Source organism: Condylura cristata, unplaced genomic scaffold, assembly GCF_000260355.1.
Source record: "Condylura cristata isolate star-nosed mole 26May11 unplaced genomic scaffold, ConCri1.0 scaffold00031, whole genome shotgun sequence".
NCBI classification, from domain to species: Eukaryota; Metazoa; Chordata; class Mammalia; order Eulipotyphla; family Talpidae; genus Condylura; species Condylura cristata.
The window spans coordinates 9,065,368-9,084,634 of NW_004567132.1; the positions used below are offsets into that span (position 1 = coordinate 9,065,368).

At 34.5% G+C, this 19,267-nt stretch overlaps 1 protein-coding gene across 2 annotated transcripts in view; it reads right to left on the bottom strand.

Annotated features, from left to right (window-relative positions):
- Window positions 1-19,267, bottom strand: part of VPS54 (vacuolar protein sorting 54 homolog (S. cerevisiae)) — a 74,660-nt gene that overhangs the window by 42,275 nt on the left and 13,118 nt on the right. Inside the window, exons 2-6 of one of the 2 annotated variants that reach the window (XM_004691446.2) lie at window positions 16,194-16,349; window positions 14,369-14,574; window positions 6,629-6,707; window positions 4,558-4,592; window positions 1,808-1,939 (exon numbers count right to left, since the gene is read on the bottom strand). In XM_004691446.2, coding sequence (XP_004691503.1) covers window positions 1,808-1,939; window positions 4,558-4,592; window positions 6,629-6,707; window positions 14,369-14,574; window positions 16,194-16,329 — 588 coding nt within the window. In that variant the 5' untranslated portion in view covers window positions 16,330-16,349. Of the gene's footprint in view, window positions 1-1,807; window positions 1,940-4,557; window positions 4,593-6,628; window positions 6,708-14,368; window positions 14,611-16,193; window positions 16,350-19,267 lie in introns of both variants that reach the window. The other variant, XM_004691445.2, reaches the window with a different exon arrangement.

The following is a 19,267-nucleotide window of genomic DNA, read 5'->3' on the forward strand; positions in this document are numbered from 1 at the left end:
CTCATAAATAGCTGTTCTCCATCTTTGACATGGCTGTTCATTTATTTACGTGAAAAGGTACTTTGGCGTTTTGCAAACTAAAATGAACTCAATTTTCAGAATAATAAATTCAAAATGGGTATATTCTATAGGACAGTGCTGTTCAAAATGCAGTTTAAATGCTGCTGCCAATCTGGGAACTGTTAAATAAATAAGGAACTTGTTGGAGAGTAAATCAAGTACATCACTAAGCACACTGCATTACTGTTTTGTACAAATACTCTTAATGAAGGAAGAAGTAGTACTGATTTACATTCTAATGCAAACTCCTTATTTCATTGCTGATCAGCACTTTGGGTGGCACTACAATGAAATACAAATTTCTCTAATCTTGGTTGCTAGTATCTCCTCTCTTTAAAGTTAGTTGTCATTCCTGAGTGTGAAAGAGCTGCCTCAGCATCCTTTCCTGAATTCCTTCTCTAAAAACAGAGCAGAATGAGTCATCAAAATTTAAATACAATAAACCTGAAAAATAAAAACCCATTACTTTAATTACTTCAAACATGCAGCAGAGAAAATTATTTCATTTGCATTTCAAATATTTATGCAATTTATCAAGAATCCACTGACTGTTATTTTAAAAGGCATAATACTTTTGTAATTCATTTCCCTTCGAGGAAGGGAACAATATTTAAAGTATTCCAAAAAGCATCTGTACAGATTGATGAGATTATTATTGATGTAACACTACCATGGCACATACTTGGAATGTGAAAAAGCAGTGTGGGCGTGAACCTGTGTCCATAAATAGGTTGTAACCATCACTTTCATCAGTTTATGAATTTGTTTTATTCGAGGAAAATCTTTTTTAAGTTATAATGTTCCCAAAGGAAAATGTGATTTCATTTTCAACTGTGAGAAGGAATAATCAGTTTTTCCTTCACATTTCTTCTCTCATCCCCAAGCTATTCTTTTTAGTTACCAAGGAAGATTGAACCTAATTATTTGGATAGTCTTCCTAAGATAAGGTTTCAGGCTGCCAGGAGATGTCAGTAGACTGAAACAAAATGCTTCTCATTTTAACAACAACCTGTTTTTGAAAAACTATCAACTGAATTTTGAGAAAGAAAAGTGAATTGAAATATCTACTTCCTACTAAAGTTTTAAAGATTTTTGAAAAGTTAAAATGTTTACAATTCTAAATTTTAAATGAATTTCAAGATACTGATTTCTAAAGTACAGACAGAACACTAAGATTTTAAAAACTGCTGCTTAGTAAAATACAGAAAACTAAGTTTTACAAAGCCGAAATTTTTTTATATCCTATTTTTTAAATATATTTTTGCTTCAAAACAATTATCCTTACTATGTAAAAATGAAGCAAAGTGGTACCCCAGGAAAAGCTAATTTTCTGTGCTTTAATTCATAAAAATATAAAATTAACCAATATATTATTTGGGATATATGTAATGTAATTAACCATATAATATTATTTATGCTTTCAATTAAAACTCAACTACTGCTGTTTTAGAAACATTTATTGTTGTTGTTTTTTTTAACCAGTTCAACTTGTATTCTATTGATTCAAATGCAATTACCTTTTTAGTTAAGATTTGAAGGCCTACATGGCCCTCCCTGGTGGCGCAGCGGGTTAAAGCACTGCACTAAGAAGCTAAAGATTTGAAGGCCTACAAAGATCTGTAATAATAAAAATGAAATTAAATGATAATAGATTTGACTAAATAACTAAATCTGAATTCACACAAACAGTACCACTTCACTAACATAAAGTTTTTTACATGAAAAAAGTCAATGGGCAATTAATTACCTTTTCCTGTAGCAACTTTGAGGAAGCTGCATCACGGTTTCCTTTTCCACCAGCAGTATTAAAATGAGACCATGGTAAAACTGAATTAAAAGTTAAGGAATCATCCAAGGCAAAATCTGGTTTCATAAAAATCTATTAAAAAAATACATTTCCCTCAATTAGATAACTGTTTTCTTTATATCCATTATCTGTTCTTTACATCATAATACCATTAACAAAAAAAATTTATGTCGTATTTGAGCATAAAACAACAAAAGCAAGTGATAAGCAGATTGAACTAGTTATACAACAATCTATGTAAGAAAAACACATAATGTTTCACCAAGCCAAAAATGCTCATGAAAGATAGAAAAATGATTTTTTTGCCTTTATCAATGAAGGTAACCATTCCAATACTAATTCATCAAACTCTCTAGTTTGACTACTATCTTACTAGACACAAACCAAAAATGATAAAAATTTTGATAAGTATTATTTACCACTGATAATTTTTCAACTATCAGTGTGTAGTTGAATAGCAATTTTTCTACTTATATTTCTATTTTCCCTGCTCAAAATTCTTTCAAAGTGAGGTTTTTTTTCAATATACACTAAATTTTAAAACCAAAAACAAATTACATTTGTGAAGAGACTACTCCTTACTACACATCCAACTGTACTGAGTTCTTCCCAGTACATTTCCTACATATCATTAATCCCCTCGTCTGTATTCTTACAGCATTTCATTGGTTCATCTCTTTATTATCTGTGTATTCCTAGCTAATGACCTTCAGAGAGGGAATAGGGTGGAAGGGAAGGGCACCATACCTAGAACAGGAGTCTGCACATATACACATAGGCTCCATACACCCACATATGACTAACATAATTTTTATTGAATTAAAACTTTTCCTTTGACTGAGATTCCTGCCCTGATGATGCCCAAAAGTGTGCAGGATAGTGACACCATCAGATTTACCAAGGTCAATATACCTAAGAAGCTGATAACAAGTTCTGGGGGTGGATGTAAGGAATGCCAGAAAAAACAATTGTGATGAGCTGTTCTGATGAGCTGTTTGGTGGCAGAATTGTTTCTTCAGATCTGGAGTATGACCGCCATTCTCTCGATTTCTGGCCACTGACCTGAAACAAAGCCCTTCTTATAGATTCAATTCCTATCTCTGCTTACTGGTGTTCTGTAGTAACAGGAAACACCAAGAACCCAGACAATTCCTGTATTACTTCTACAACCTATGCCTTCTTATTTGCTGTCAGAGATAACTTTAAAATGCAAGTATAACTCTATTTAATTTCTCTGTTTAAAGTTAGAATGGATTCCAATTACGCATAAACCAAACTCTTTAGAATGGCACTGAAAGTCCTTCATTTATTGACCCCACTTACTTCTTTGCATCTTGCTACTCCATTTACAAAGTATATTCTAGTAATATTCAACTATCTTCCATACCTTCTTATGCTTAAATATCTTTGTACTTTAGCTTAAAAAGTTTTTCCTTACTTATCTTCCTGAAGAACAAGACCTAATCAAAAAATTAAATGTCTCATTATGTAACAGAAATTAATCAGTCTGTGAATACAAGTATACCATGACTACTTCTTTATCTCATACTTCACAAAAATTACTTAGTATACACAATCCTTACAGACCATATGCTCCACTATAAGATTAGATGTATAGCTTATTAACTTGTATTACCAGAAGAGTCTGAAAAATGATTTAATAAGTTATTATCTATACTATTTTTATTTTATTTATTGGCTTATTTTACCTAATTCCAAAAATTAGTATGAATGTGAGAGGGAAAAAAATCTAACTAGGGACATGAATATATCTTGTAATATCTGCTTCAGTAGAATTGAAAGTATTAAATAAATATTTACTGATTGTTTATTTCTTATGGTAAGCCCAGAGGGGCTAACAAAGGGAAATTCATACAAATGTTCTGCTCTCAAGATCTTCAGTCCAGGTGACATGCTAAAATATATTCATAAATATAATGGGAGAAATGACAAATGGGAGGGCAGAGGACTAGATAAAACAGTATGGAAATTTGATAAAATCAAGATTATCTTCAGTTGGGGGGAAATGTATGAATGTTAAATTTGCTTAAAGCAAAAGACTGTAAAGGATATAGAAAGATGGAAAATCAAGGGTTGAAGGGACAGTGAAAATAAAGTACAGAATCAGCAAAAAAGGCATGGGTGAAGTAATATAAAGAAGTAAAGTAGGTAAAAGTTAGGTGTGACAATGCCAGAAATGAATAATTAAAGGCATTAATAACAAAACTTTAAGTGTGTAAGACTCAAAGAACTTAACAAATGATCTCCCTCTCCTTTTTGTTTCTGTCTTTAGCCTTTCTATCTCTCACCCTAAAGAGTAATTATCACAGACCTCATTGAGAATCTAATGAATCAAATGGACTCTCCCCTGGAGGAGTGGGGTGGGAGGGGGAACATCTATTACATAAAGCTATAATCTTTTTCATGTAAAGAAAACATCTTTTAATAATTTGAAGGGGTATGAAGATCACCAAAATTCTTCTTTAGAATGGAGAGACTTAAACATACTTGTCAGCTTCCGGAATGAGAGAGAAAGAAATCAATCATGCAAAAGAAGAAAAGTTATGTAACAAAGTCCCAGAAGAGGCAAAGGAGTCAGTATCAGAAAGTAATGAAATGAAAGCTGCTTTTAAGGCAAATTAAAGACCAAATACTAAACAGCAATATTCTGATTTTCTAAGATTTGTTACCTTAGGTACTTGTTCCAGATCTGTCCTGGATTTATCTATGAAAAAGGGAAAATATTTTTTAACTTGTTTTCATTTTACTTCCATAAACTATAATTTGACTGATCAATACTGTACTGGGTCACAACCAAAGAACTCCTTCAGGTTCTTCCTTCAATAGCCATCTATCAAGTATCTCCTATACATCTATTAGTAGGCAAAGCACTGAATAAGGCATATATTTCAAATAATTTTAATCACTTGTACAGTAGCAACAAAAACACCTAAATACAGTTCAAGTCTTTTTAAAATAGACACAGAAAACTGTTATCTTATTAAGTTCTGGTGAGATTAAGTTTGGTATGCTATGTAGTTTTAAAAATGAATTAAATTCTAAAATATGAATACTGTTTTTATTGTACAAAATATCCAATAACGCATCCAGAAATTTTTATCAAAAACCCATTAATTTTCTTCTTACACATCTTAGTCTCATTTGTATCATCTACAAATGTATCTCCAAATGAACCTACTTTTACCTCCATCTCACCAACCAGATCCCAAAGCACCTTCCTTTCCAAAACTAACCTTTCTGCACTTGGACTCTTTCCCTCTGGCCTTATGTGAAAAACCACTTCACTAATTATGCTCCATATCTTCAGTTTCTATATTTTCAAATCTTCAATCTCTTCCCTTCTAATAACTCTTCCTCTCTACATATAAACATCCTAATTTTCTCCCCTTAAAAACAAAAAGATAAAACCCATGGCTCAGATTAGGGTGAGGTAAGGGAAGACCTTGGATATAAAATTTAAGGAGCACTCACAGGATTATGTAAATGCCTTTCTGGGCACATTCCAATTCTAGTTATGCAAAAACACTCATCTACTTTGTTCCCTCTGTCAATATCCTATAATCTCAAGTCTTCAAGTCACATCCATACTAGTAGCCTTCATTTCTGCTCCTGTACATATAGAATTGACTCTTCTGTAACCACTACTCCGGTCTAAATATTCTCCCTAAGATCTCCTAAATTGTCAAGTTTGCAGAGACTTCTCAGTGTGCAAACTGCTCTATCTCTTAAGTATTCTGACACTGTAGACTATTCAATCATTCTCATTTCTTTGAAACTCTTACTACCTTTTTACTTCTATGGTGGAACTTTCTCGACTAATTCTCCTCATTCTCTCAGTACTTCCTTATAGTCTCCTTGACAGGAACTGCTTCTCTCACTGAACTGCACTTCTCATCTAACCCACTGTCCAAGCAAGAAATCCAGGACTTATCCTTTAGTCATCTTCCTCCACTACCAACTGACTGATCACCAAAAACCTATGTTTTGATCTCTGAGGCCTATCTTCATTATAATTGCTCCTGAGGCCACAGAACCTCTTACTTATTATTACTGTAATGATCTGCAAATGACTCCTAACCTCCTGTATTATCATCACCAATATATTTATTATGCACAGCTATTTTTACAATAAAATGCATATCCATAAACCTGGCCATGTCTAGTAACATTATTTTATAGTTCAATAATGCTTTCACAAAAATGGCTTAGCATAGTACATAAGGCTTAATGATTTCTTTCCTACCTATTTCTTCAATCTCATTGTTTGCTCCCAATACAGTCAATATACTAAATTCCTGCAGTTCCTTGAACATACTATGCTCTCTCTTGATACAAGCAATCATCATCAACTCTAGGAAATCTTCCAAAGTTAGGTAAGTAGCTTTATACAATGTTATCACACTAAAATTGATAAAATTGTTGGTTTATTTATTTAATCTTACCCAGAAGACCATCAGCTTCTTGAGGACAGGAACATTTTCTTATTCATCTATTTTTAAGTAAGCAAAGTACCAAGCATTCAGATACTAGCACTGGCTGAACTGAAGGATAACAGTACCATCAGACTCATTTCTTTTCTTATAAGCTTTTAATAAAGATTATGGGTATAGACTACATTTTGCTTGAAATAAAACTTAGAACTATGACAGTCAGCAATTTCCCAAAATTAAGATTTTATGTTATACTACAAAATAGCATATATTCATCTATATATTATTTACTAATAGCACATATTCATACCATGAGTATGTAAGAGAGTTCTGTCAAAGGTATCTTTAGGAGGACAAATATTCTTGCATCTTTCATGGATCTTCTCTCTCTAATAAAAAGGCAATTAAAAAAATAATGTGATCAATGCTATATGGCAATATAAGAATTCAAAACATCCAAATACTTCATAATAGAATATCAGAATATATCAAATTACTTCTCTAAATTTTCAATATAAAATCACTAAATCACTAGCCACTTGAACTTAAATACAAATAACAAGTATTTACTCTTAATGAAGCAAATACCACTAAGAACCATGACCTACCACCTATATGCCTTTTACAAATTATAGTAAAATCTACATAAATTTGGAATGAAGTAGAAAAGCAAACAAGAAAATACATAAATCTCTTGAGAGTAGCTTTTAAAATAAGAAAAGACAAAAACCTATACAACTAAGATTTATAGATAAGTTGACACATTCTGAGTAAAAAATATAAGTCAGACAAGATGGTCACTCAAGCCACCTTTAATCTGTTCAGAGACACCAAGTGTCTAAAGGACACTTGGAAAAGGGAATAGTGATAAAGAAAAAACAGTGGACCAGTAGTGTTCAGAGTTCTGATAGTAGTTCTGTCACAGTAATTGTACTATTTTGTGTTCCTACCCACAATGAATGAGAGTTTCTATTATTCCCCATCCTTGTCAACATTTGGTGCTGTCAGTATCTTGAATTTTTGCCATTTAATAGTCACACAAACAATAATGACATGTGAAAAATAGTGAACATCTTTTCATATGCTTATTTTCCATCTATATGTCTTCTTTTATGGGACGCCTATACTGTTCTTTTGCCCATTTTCTAATTATAGTGAAATATACATAAAAATATATCTTTTGAAGCCATTAGTGATATTGGCCATCATTTAAAGTGTTTATTAGTTATTTGAGTTTTTTTAAAGACTTATTTATTTACGCATACAACGGGGGTGTAGACCAGAGGTTCAGTAGCAGTGAGAGGATTCACCAGAGTGGGGAGCAGAACAGACAGACTGACCAAGCACACTGCTGAGGGGAGCAGCGGGTGGGTCAGGAGAGGTCTGCAGCGCCATGTGGATCACTTCCGGGGCAGGGTTCAGGATCTTTTAAGAATGTCTTTTTTTTTTTTTTTTAAAGATTTATTTATTTGTGCATACAGAACTGGGATACAGGCCAGAGGCTCAGGGGTGAGAGGCTTCACCAGACACAGAGTGGGGAGCAGAACAGGCAGATCAACGAAGTACACTGCTGAGGGGAGCAGCGGGCGGGTCAGGAGAGGTCTGGCTCGCCATGTGGTCACCTCCGGGGAAAGCGGGAATCGAACTCATGCGGAAGTGGCTTTAGCTTCTCAGTGCTGTGCTTTAACCCACTGCGCCACCAGGGAGGGCCTAAGAATGTCTTTTAAGAGAAATGTATTTTGAGTCCTTTCTACATTTTTAAAAAAAGATTTATTATGCTTACAGAACTGGGGTACAAGCCAGAGGGCAGTGAGAGGATTCACCAGAGAGAGAGTGGGGAGCAGAACAGGCAGATTGACAAATTACACTGTGACAAATTACACTGCAGCAGGAGGGTCAGGAGAGGTCTGCCATGCTATGTGGGTCAGCTCCCTGGCCAGGGATGAACTTGTGCTGCAGTGCTTCAGAGAGCTTCATTATGCGGTGCTTTATCCCTGTGACACCAAAGAGAGCTCCCTTTCTACATTTTAAATTAGGTTGTCTGTTTTCTTATCATTCAGCTTTAAGAATTTGCATAATTTGGATACCACTCCTTTAATATACGTGTTTTGCAAATATTTTCTCCCAGTCTCCAGTATGTCTTCATTCTCTTACCAGTGTATTTCAGAGTAAAAGCTTTAAATTTTAACAAATCCAAACTGTCAATGTTTTCTTTCATGAACTTGGCCTTTGATGACAAGGCTATACCTTTTCTCCTAAAAGTTTTACAGGACCCTCACTAGGGGCACAACTAAGTAGGACGCAGCACTACAAGCTAATCTCAGCTGCTTCAGTGAGAATTCAATCCCCCAGCCCCGGAGGTGATCCAATATGGGGCAGCAGACCTCTCCTGACCTGTCTGCTGGCCCCCCAACAGTGTACTTTGTAAATCTTCCTGTCTCCCTCTCTGCTCCCCAGTATACTTGGTCAGTCTGCCTGTTCTGCTCCCCACTCTGTCTCTGGTGAATCCTCTCACTGCCCCTGCACCTCTGGCCTGTACCCTAGTTCTGTGTACATAAGAAAAACTTTTTTTAAAAAAGTTTTGCATTTAATTTAGGCATATGATCCATTGTATAATCCATTTTGTGGTCATTACTGTGAAAAGTATAGTCTGTTTCTCAATTCCTTAACATTTAGTGTAGTTGTTTTAGCACTATTATTCAGAAGACCACCCTTTCTTTATTGAATTTCCTTTGCACCTTTGTCAGAGAATCAATTGACTGGATCTGTGTGAGTCTACTTCTAGGTATTTTATTCTGTTCCTTTGTTCTACTCCCTATCAATACCACGTGGTCTATATTACTGTAGCTTTAAATAAGTCTTAAATTCAGATGGCATCATGTCCAACTTGGTTTTCTCCTTTAATACTGTGTTAGCTATTCTCTTTTCACTTCCCATATAAACTTCAGAATCTTTTTATATTTATGAAACAAATTGGTGGCATTTTAACTGAGATTATGTGGAATACATAAATTAAGCTGAGAGAAACATGCTGACAATATTTAAGCATTCTAATTCATATACATGGAACGTAATCTATTTAAATTTTCCTTGATTACTTCATCAGGAGATTATAGTTCTTCTCACATGACTCTTATATATATTTTGTTAGATTTATACTTAAGTATAAGCAGTGTTTCTTATTTCAAATTCCAGTTATACACTGCTAATATATAAAAACATAATAAACTTTTCTGATATTAACTTTGTATCATAGAATCTTTCTATAATTGCTCAGTCTAGGATATATATGAATAAAAAGAATTTTATTTCTTCTTTCTCAATCTGTATACACTTTATTTCTATTTCCACCGCATTAGTTAGGTCTTTCAATAAGATGCTGAAAAGGGCAGGAGGTAATTTCATCTTGTTTCCAATCTTAGTTGAAAAACATCTAGCTTCTCACCACTAGCTGCAGAGTTTTCAAGATATCTTTAACCAGTTGAGAAAGCTCCTTCTTATTCCTAGTTTACTGAGTTTACTTTCATTATCATGAATGAGTACTGGATTTTGCCAATGTTGGTTCCATATCTATTGACCTGATCACGATTTTTTTCCTTTAGTAACTGTTAGTGGAATAGATGACACTAATTGCTTTTGAATTCTAAGCAAGTCTTGTACATCTGGAATAAATCACTCTTAGTTGTGGTCAAAAATTCTTTTCATACATTATTGAGTTTAACTTTCTAATTATTTTAAGGATTTTTATATCCAAGTTAACGAGAGATAATGATCCTGCAGTTTTTCTTTTTTGTAATGTCTTTGTCAAATTTTAATATTAGATTAACTTGGGAGTCAGAAGAAATTAAAAAGTATCCCCTTTGCTTCTGTTTCTCTGAAATAGATTATAAAGAACTGGGTATAATTTCTTCCTCAAATGGTTAACACAATTCATCAATGAACCCATCTAACCATGGTTTCTGCTTTGGGAGGTTATTGATGATTCAATTTCTTTAACTAGTATGGGCATATTCAGAGTACCTATTTCTCATGTGTAAGTTTTGGTAGACTGTTTTTCATGGAATTGGTCCATTTTATACACACCAAATCTGTGGCTAAATCCATTCATAATATCCTTTTATTATTCACTTAATGCCCATGGGGTCATTGTGATAACCTCTTTTACTTCTGAATATTAGTAATTAATGTCATCTCTTTTTGGCTTGAGGTTTTATCAACTATACTGATTTTTTTTAAAAAGCTTTGTTTTTATTTTCTCTACAAAATTGCTATTTTTTTCTTTGAGATTTATTTATTTATGCATACAGAACTGGGGTATAGGCCAGAGGTGCAGGGGGTAGTGAGAGGATTCACCAGAAACAGAGTGGGTAGCAGAACAGGCAGATTGATGAAGTACACTGCTGAGGAAAGCAGTGTGAGACACAGGAGAAGTCTGCTGTGCCATGTGGGTCACCTCCTTGGCCGGGAATAGAACTTGTGATAAAGTGGCAGTGGCTAGTACGGCTGTGCTTTTTAACTGCTGCACCACCAGGGAGGGCCCCCAATTTGCTATTTTTAATTTCACTTACTTCTGCTCTAATTTTCATCATGTTTTCCTCCTGATTACCTTGGGTTCTTTTCTGGACTCCCATATCGGGAGCTTAGATTATCAGGTCTTTCTTCTTTCCTAATATATTTAATAATGTCATTAAATTCCCTCTATTCACTGCTTTCACTTCAACCTACACATTTTGCTAAGTTTCTATCAACCTTTCCTTTGGCAATGATTCTCTATTGATAAATATATCAAAACTATTCTTCATTTATGTTAGTGTTTTCAGATGTAGAAAAGCGACAATGTACAACTAAAAAACTATTGAGTATATTAGGAAATCAAAGGAGAGATAAAAAATTACCTGGAAACAAATATAAATGAAGATATGAACTATCAAAACCTATGGGTGCAACAAGTTCATAGCAATGCAGGCCTAAATCAAAAAACAAGAAAGAGCTTAAATAAACAATCTAACCTTTCATCTGAAGAAATAGAAAGAGGAGAAATAAAACCAAAGGCAGTATAAGGAAGGAAATAAAAAGAACTAGAGCAAAAATAAATAAAATAGAAATAAAAGAGAGCACAAAAGATCAATCTAACCAAAATCTGGTTCTATGAAGAGCTAAACAAAATTAATAAACTTGTAACTAGACTCATCAAGATAAAGAGAAAACATTTTTGAAAAGATTCAGAGATGATACCACAGAAATACAAAGGATCACAAGAGACTATCCTGAACAAATACATGCCAACAAATTGGACAATCTAGAAGACAAATTGTTAGAAGTATACACCCTTCCAAGAGTGAATTGACTTGTCCTTTTCTTTTTATTTTAGAGTTTCCATCTCTATATATTATCAATCTATTCTTACATGTTGTTCACATTTTTTTGTTAAAACCCTTAGCATATTAACCATATGTTTGAAATTCCTAGTCTGAATAATTCCAACATTATCTACATATGTAAGTCTTTTTTTGTTATTTGTTTGGGTATTTTTTTTTCCCCACTATGGAAAACTGTGGAGGTTTCTCAAAACGGAGCTTCCATATGCTCCAGCAAGTCTGCTATTTACAATAGGGAAGACATAGAATCAACCCAAATGTCCAAAAACAGAAGACTGAATCAAGATGTGGTATATATATACATAGTGGAATATTATTCAACAATCAAAAAAGATAAACTCATGCCATTTGTGGCAACATGGATGAATCTGGAAAAGATCATGCTCAGTGAAATAAGCCAGAAAGAAAAAGAAAAATACTGGATGTTTTCACTCATAGCAGGGTTGTAAGGGATCAGGACGCAGAGGGGAGGGGGAGGAAATATATAAAGTGAAAAAGAACATCAGGCCCTCCCTGGTGGCGCAGCAGGTTAAAGCACTGCACTAAGAAGCTTACGCCACTTCTGCATGAGTTCGATTCCTGCCTGCCCCGGAGGAGATCCACATGGCGCGGCAGACCTCTCCTGACCCGCCCGCTGCTCCCCTCAGCAGTGTACTTCATAGATCTGCCTGCTCTGCTGCCTGCCCTGTCTCTGGTGAATTCTCTCACCCTCTGCATCTCTGGCCTATACCCCAGTTCTGTATGAATAAAGAAAATCTTTAAAAAAAAATTAAAAAAAAAAAAGAACATCAACTAACAACTACAAATCAGACATTCTATAGGGGAGAAAAGGGGAGCAAGATCAAAACTGGTGGGAAGAGCACATGGGACTACGGTGATTAATACATGGGTGAAGTGATGGTGGGATGGTAAAGTCTTACGGGGATTACAACTGAGATGAAAAAATGTACAAAATGAAGAAAAATGTAAAAAAATTATTTATAAAATAAGGTTTTTAAAAAATAAATTATGGATTTTTTTTTGGTCTTTAGTATATATTTAATATTTCCTTGACAGCCAGATAATGATGTGTCAGTTAAAAAGGGACTATGGTAAAAAGGCCTTTAGTGCAAGGTTTTATGTTTTTCTGGCTGTATCTATTGCAGTGGTAGCTATAGGTGAGAGGCTAAAATTTCTGCTAGTATCCTTGTCTTTATCTCCCTCGTGATACTTAGAAACATCTTAAATGAGTTCTGAGGTACACATTCCTTTCAGTAATAATCTGTGATTATTACACAGGTGTGTACTGATAGAGTAGGAATGTTGTGGGGACAAGAAGTATTCTATAGTCTGATGATTAGATATCAGTATTTTAGTAAGTTTGTGCTCAGAGGGTGGTACTACCTTCAAAAAACTTCTCAGCTGTTGATTTTCAGTTTTAGGGTTTTTGTGAAAATTTCTGTTTCTTATATGCTGGATGAGACTAATATTAGCTTTTTTATTTTTTTTAAAGATTTATTTATTTGTGCATATAGAACTAGGGTATAAGCCAGAGGTGCAGGAGCAGTGAGAGGATTCACCAGAGATAGAGTGGGGAGCAGAACAGGCAGATCAACAAAATACACTGCTGAGGGGAGCAGCAGGCGGGTCAGGAGAGGTCTGCTGTGCCATGTGGATCACCTCTGGGGCGGGAATCAAACTCATGCTGAAGTGGCTTTAGCTTCTTAGTGCTGTGCTTTAACTAAACCACTACGCCACCAGGGAGGGCCCAATTTTAGCTTTTTAAGAAATTGTCAAACTCTTTTTAATAAGGGTTCCTGGTACATTGAAGGTATTTGATAAATACTTAATAAATAGATAAAAAGAAAGGTCAGATTATAGGTTATGATACACAAGATGAAAACTATCAAAAAGACATAACTTATCTACTTGGCATCAAAAGTTAGTGTGATCATCCTCATGAGTATGTATACATGCGAAAGTAAGCAACAGTTACAGAACCTTCTGTGTAAAAATAGTAGGTAATGCTAAAAATAAAACAGGTATTGTCTACTACGAATGTCAACAACAGAACCATATTCACCCTATTCTTACAAATCAGAAAACGAACTAAGAAATGAAGTAAAATGAAATCAACTAAGTATAAATTAGGCTTGCTAATAAAAGAAGCACAAAAATAAATTACTATAAAAATATAAACTTTGTTAGCTCCTTAAGAAATACTTTAAAAACTGAAGTGATAAATACATTGATGAGTTGCTTACGAAAACTTAGCACTGCACTTAGTTCTTGCTTTCAGCACTATGTTCAGAGCTATCGATTATGTATAGAGATACTCAGACCAAATACAAAAGCTAGGATGCTCTATTAAATTGTTTGCATGTCATAGAAAAATTCCATAATGCTAATTTCATAGACCTTATAAATCATCTAGGTCAAATAAGCCATTTTCTCCTTAATAGGAAGGGTGATTGATTATTAGTATTAGGAATGTATAATTTCAAAAAATCAATAGACTAAGAGAAATTTACTTACATATATCTAAATAAATAACTTTAATGCAACCCAGGCCAATAAAATATACATAAATAGGAAATAATTTTATAGGTCCATCAAAGATGACAGATCTATAGTAAATGAAACTAAAGATGTATTACTTTTGACTTATCAACTACTTCAAGTTTAGATATTACCTGAGATATTTCCTGTTGATATATTGTAAAATGTTCCTTGCTGATCTGCGGGAGGTAGAACGAAGGTATGACTTCAGTGTCCACGAAGTCCAATCCCCATGTTTTAGTGAAGAAGTCAGATTCTCTCTTTGCTAATCTAGGATCATTTAATGCTGCTGGGAGATTTACTTTGGAATGATATACAGTCCATCTATGCTGATCTGTAACTAGAGATGGGGCAACACATAAGCTATTTGAATCACCTGTAAAAAGTAAACAAGAGAACTATGTAGTTAATTCTATGCTACAAAGTATGCCCTAGAAAAATTAAAAACGCTTAGATTCTATTTTATATAAAGCAACTAAGCTCTCTTTTCTATAGTAAATATTTTAATAAACATCAACCTAATTAAATGACCTTCAGTTTTCAGCATCAATTACTAAACAGAGGAAGATCATGTGTGAGATAAAGGATATGTAAAATATGAGGTGGTTGTAGTAGAGTGGAGTAGATGGTAAATACAATTTTAATTAATTCTCTGCTTTTCAACATATAATTTCTCTGCTTTTTAAAAGGAAAAATATACTATACACATAAATACATTCATCCCTTTTAGCTTTTTTCTCAGATAGCCCTTTATCTATTGTGTAGTGCAGATACTTCTGGTTCTAATATCCTTTTTTTTTTTTTTAAATAGATCACTGTAGCATTAACCATAATGAAAAGCAAATATATAAGGTGTCAATTCTTGTTATTTATGATATTTTTGCTCAAAAATAATCACCAGGACACTTAATTAGAAAATACTGAACCATTGTTCTTAGGAGAAATAAAAGTTAGGCTCCTTCAAGTCTCCAGTCATAACATTTTTATCAATACATAATTCTATTTTTCATGGGTTTCTGTTAAAAAATATCTAATAATATAAATTGTTCATTAACATTGAACTGATAGTTAATACCACTTTAACTCATGGCTGAATGAAGTTCATATAACATAAACATTTTGTCCATAAAACACATTATAGTCTTCTTATGCTTGAACACTACACAGGACTTGAGCTCTTCATTTGGGGTCCATTTTAAAGCAAAATCATTAAAAATAAACCACAAGAATGCAAAAAAGTGTAGTACTATTTAGAACATTAAAACTTCACCGACTGAGAGCTAAAATAAGAAGGCAGACATCATCTTGCTCAACCTCAGCTGGCAATCTTTGTAACAAAAACTTTAAATTTTTTTACTTATCTGTAAATGTTTGCAAATGATCACTAACATCCCAGAAGTATTGATTTGGAGTTATAAATAAGTTTTAGTGAGTAGGCAAATTTGAAAATACAGAATCCAAAATTTGAAGATTGATTATACAATGCTTAACTAAAGAGCTTTTAATCTGTACCTTCATTTTAAAAACTTTTTTCTGCTTATCTAAGTGGCTTCTTTTATGTAACACATTAAAAAGACCTCTATTACAATTTCTCAATCAACTTACTTTGCAAATATTTATGTTTTTATTTTTAACATCAGAAGACTTACTTTTTTTTAAGATTTATTTATTTGTGCGTACAGAACTTGGCTACAGGCAGGGGTGCAGGGGTGGTGAGAGAATTCACCAGACACAGAGTGGGTAGAAGAAACAGGTCGACCATGGAAGTACACTGCTAAGGGGAGCAGTGGGCCGGTCAGGAGAGGTCTGGCTTTAGTTTCTTAGTGCTGTGCTTTAACCCGCTGCGCCGCCAGGGAGGGCCCCAGAAGACTTACTCTTCAGGTTAAGTATATGAAATCTGTCTATACATTTAAAAATAATACATATCATTCAAAGTCCCATCCCACCTCCCAAAATTACCTGTGGGCTCCTTGGGACATACATCTGGCAGTGACTGCACAGGGCGAATATGTTTTGTTGGATCTACCTCTTTTTTAAAGAAAACATCACTGCTGCTTCCTTGAGGCACTGGTGAAGAATTGTGGCTTGAAGCCATTGCATAAAATCACCACTCAACTGAAAAAAAAAAAACACAAAACAAAACAAAACAAAACAAAAACAATAATCAAGACATTTAACACAAATAAAAACCCGTTTTTTAATTAGGCATATCGCAAACTTTTGAGAACAGTTACTCACAATCTCTTAATTTGTTAATCACTCATGAAATATTTACTTTCCTAAGAAAGTTAATTGCCCTAACTTAAAAGGATTTTGCCCCAAAGTGAAAAAACTATTTAGTCTTTTATCCAAAATGCAAAATACTGTAATTTATCCCAATGTAAAATAAAGATGAAAACACTCCATTCAACAAGTATGCAGCAATTACACATTGCAGTAAAATGGATGTGTATGTTTTGAGGTCTGTTTGCCTGAGTTCATATCCCAGATTCACTCATTAACAGTGTAACACACTGAGAATATTTACTTAGCCTTTGCATGCCTTTCCTCCCTGTAAAACTGGAGATGAAAAGAAAACTCATCTCACAGACATTTTATAAGAGAGAATATATGTAAAGCATTTAAAACATTGCTTGTATTTATGTTAGATATTATCATTATGATTACATGACTCACTAAAAATAAAAGTAGTATCCTTCTGTAAGAAACTTGCAATTCCATTAAGTAATTAAAGCAAAACACAAGCTAACCTATGTCTACATTTTTTAGTAAAGGTGCTGAAAAGAATTTACGGTTCTAGATGAACAAGCTACAGTGTAAGACTGAACAAATGGATCCTGACACATATTACTGAAGGACAGATAACCTCATATTGCTGAACATGTCTATCAAATCTCAGGCATTCAATAAATATTTTTTGATGGAATAAATCAGTGAAGATAAAAGTTTACAGCTGAAAAGGAACTTAGAGATCATGTAGTCTAAGCTCCCTCACACTACATGTAGCAATGCCCAGAAAAGAGCAGGTGGCTTACAAAAATACATGAGGTTTAACAAGTCTGAACAGAAAAATAACAGTAAGAAATAAAAAGCAAAGATACAAGTCCAGGAGCAGTGACAAATAGTTCATCCACAGTAACTCCCTAGTCTGGTAGGTAGCTAAAAATTACATTTACCAGTCTTCCTTGGTTATTTCTGCTGTACTTCTAATGCTAAGGAAACTTATCCAATTCCACCATTGAGAGATATGAAGTAAGGTGTTAAAAAAAAAATGCAGAAAGGTAAATTCAAAGTCCCTGAACAAAAAGTAAACAATAGCCTGAACAAAGGGGACATGGTATAATCATAAGACTGAGGAAACTGATCTGACTAGAGTGACATGCTTGCATTATAGTGTATTGACATAGTCATATATGAGCATGCTCATGCACACACACACACACACACCCAATGGCAAGACAATAATCAGTTCTCTAAGCATTAAGGAACCTGTAGAGCTTGGGGCAAAAGAATGTATGATGAAATATGTGGGAAAGTTAATCAGGGCACTTGTTTAAAAGGTATCACTGGCCTGTTGCATTTATATTTCCACACAGTAAGTATATGATAGTTTCTATATAAAAGCATAAATACATTTAAGACAGAAAAAATATCTTAAAGATAGGAAACACTATATAACAAAGAATCCTGTACATTAAGTACTTTATAAAAACAATTCTAAATGTAAGATGGTTTGTTTGGTCCTCCCTGGTGGCACAAAAGGTTAAAGTGTTGCAGCACCATCTAGCTGCACTGCCAGGAGACCCACATGGCACATATTGTATTGGGACCATACTGCAAATATTGTTTTTGAAAACTTTCTCCACTTAATATATGTTAAGCATTTTATACCACTAAATAGTCTGCAGATATTAAAATTTTTAAAGAATAGTAAAAAATAGGGCCCTCCTGATGGCACAGCAGGTTAAGGCAAAGCACTGAGAAGTTAAAGCCACTTCAAGCATGAGTTCAACCCCCTGGTAGGGAGGTGACCCACATGACACAAGCAGACCTCTCCTAACCAGCTCACTGCTCCCCTCAGCAGTGTGCTTCGTCAGTGGCCTGTCCTGCTCCCTGCACTGTCTCTGGTGAATCCTCTCACCACCCCTGCACCTCTGGCCTGTACCCCAGCTCTGTATGCATAAATATAAAAATCTTTAAAAAATATATAACATAATTTTTTTAAAAAGACTTATTTATTTATGCATACAGAACTGGGGTACAGGCCAGAGGCTCAGGGGTGGCGAGAGGCTTTACCAGAGACAGAGTGGGGAGTAGAACAGGCAGATCGACGAAGTACACTGCTGAGGGGAGCAGCGGGTGGGTCAGGAGAGGTCTGCTACACCATGTGGTCACCTCCAAGGCAGGCGGAATCGACCTCATGGCGGAAGTGGCCTCAGCTTCTCAGTGCTGTGCTTTAACCCGCTGCGCCACCAGGGAGGGCCAACATAAAAATTTACTATGGTAATTCTCCCAGCCCCTGAGCATCACCACTTATCCTTCTGTATATATGAACCTCATATAAGTGGAACCAATTACATAGTATTTATGCTTTTGTGACTAGCTTACTTCATTTAGCCTAATACCCTCGAAGTTTATCCACACTGCAGCACAGGTCTAAATTTCCTGCCTTTTTAAAGTTGAATAATTCCATTGCACACATACTACACATCTGTTCATCCATTCTGTTCTCAATGGACACTTGAATTGCTTCCACCTCTTGGTTATAATGAATGCTGCTGCTGAGAACATGGTATACAAATGAAGATGGGTATAAAGATATTTCCTTAGGACCCGCTTTCAACTCTTTTGAATGTATACCCTAGAAGTGGAATGACTGGATCATATGGTAGTTGATTTTACTTTTTTAAAAAACCATCATCTGTTTTCCTTAGTGGCTAGACCATTTTACATTCCCAAGAACAGTTCCAATTCCTCCAAATCCTTAATACTTGTTTATTTTCAGGGTTGTTTTGGGTTGCCTTTTTTTTTTT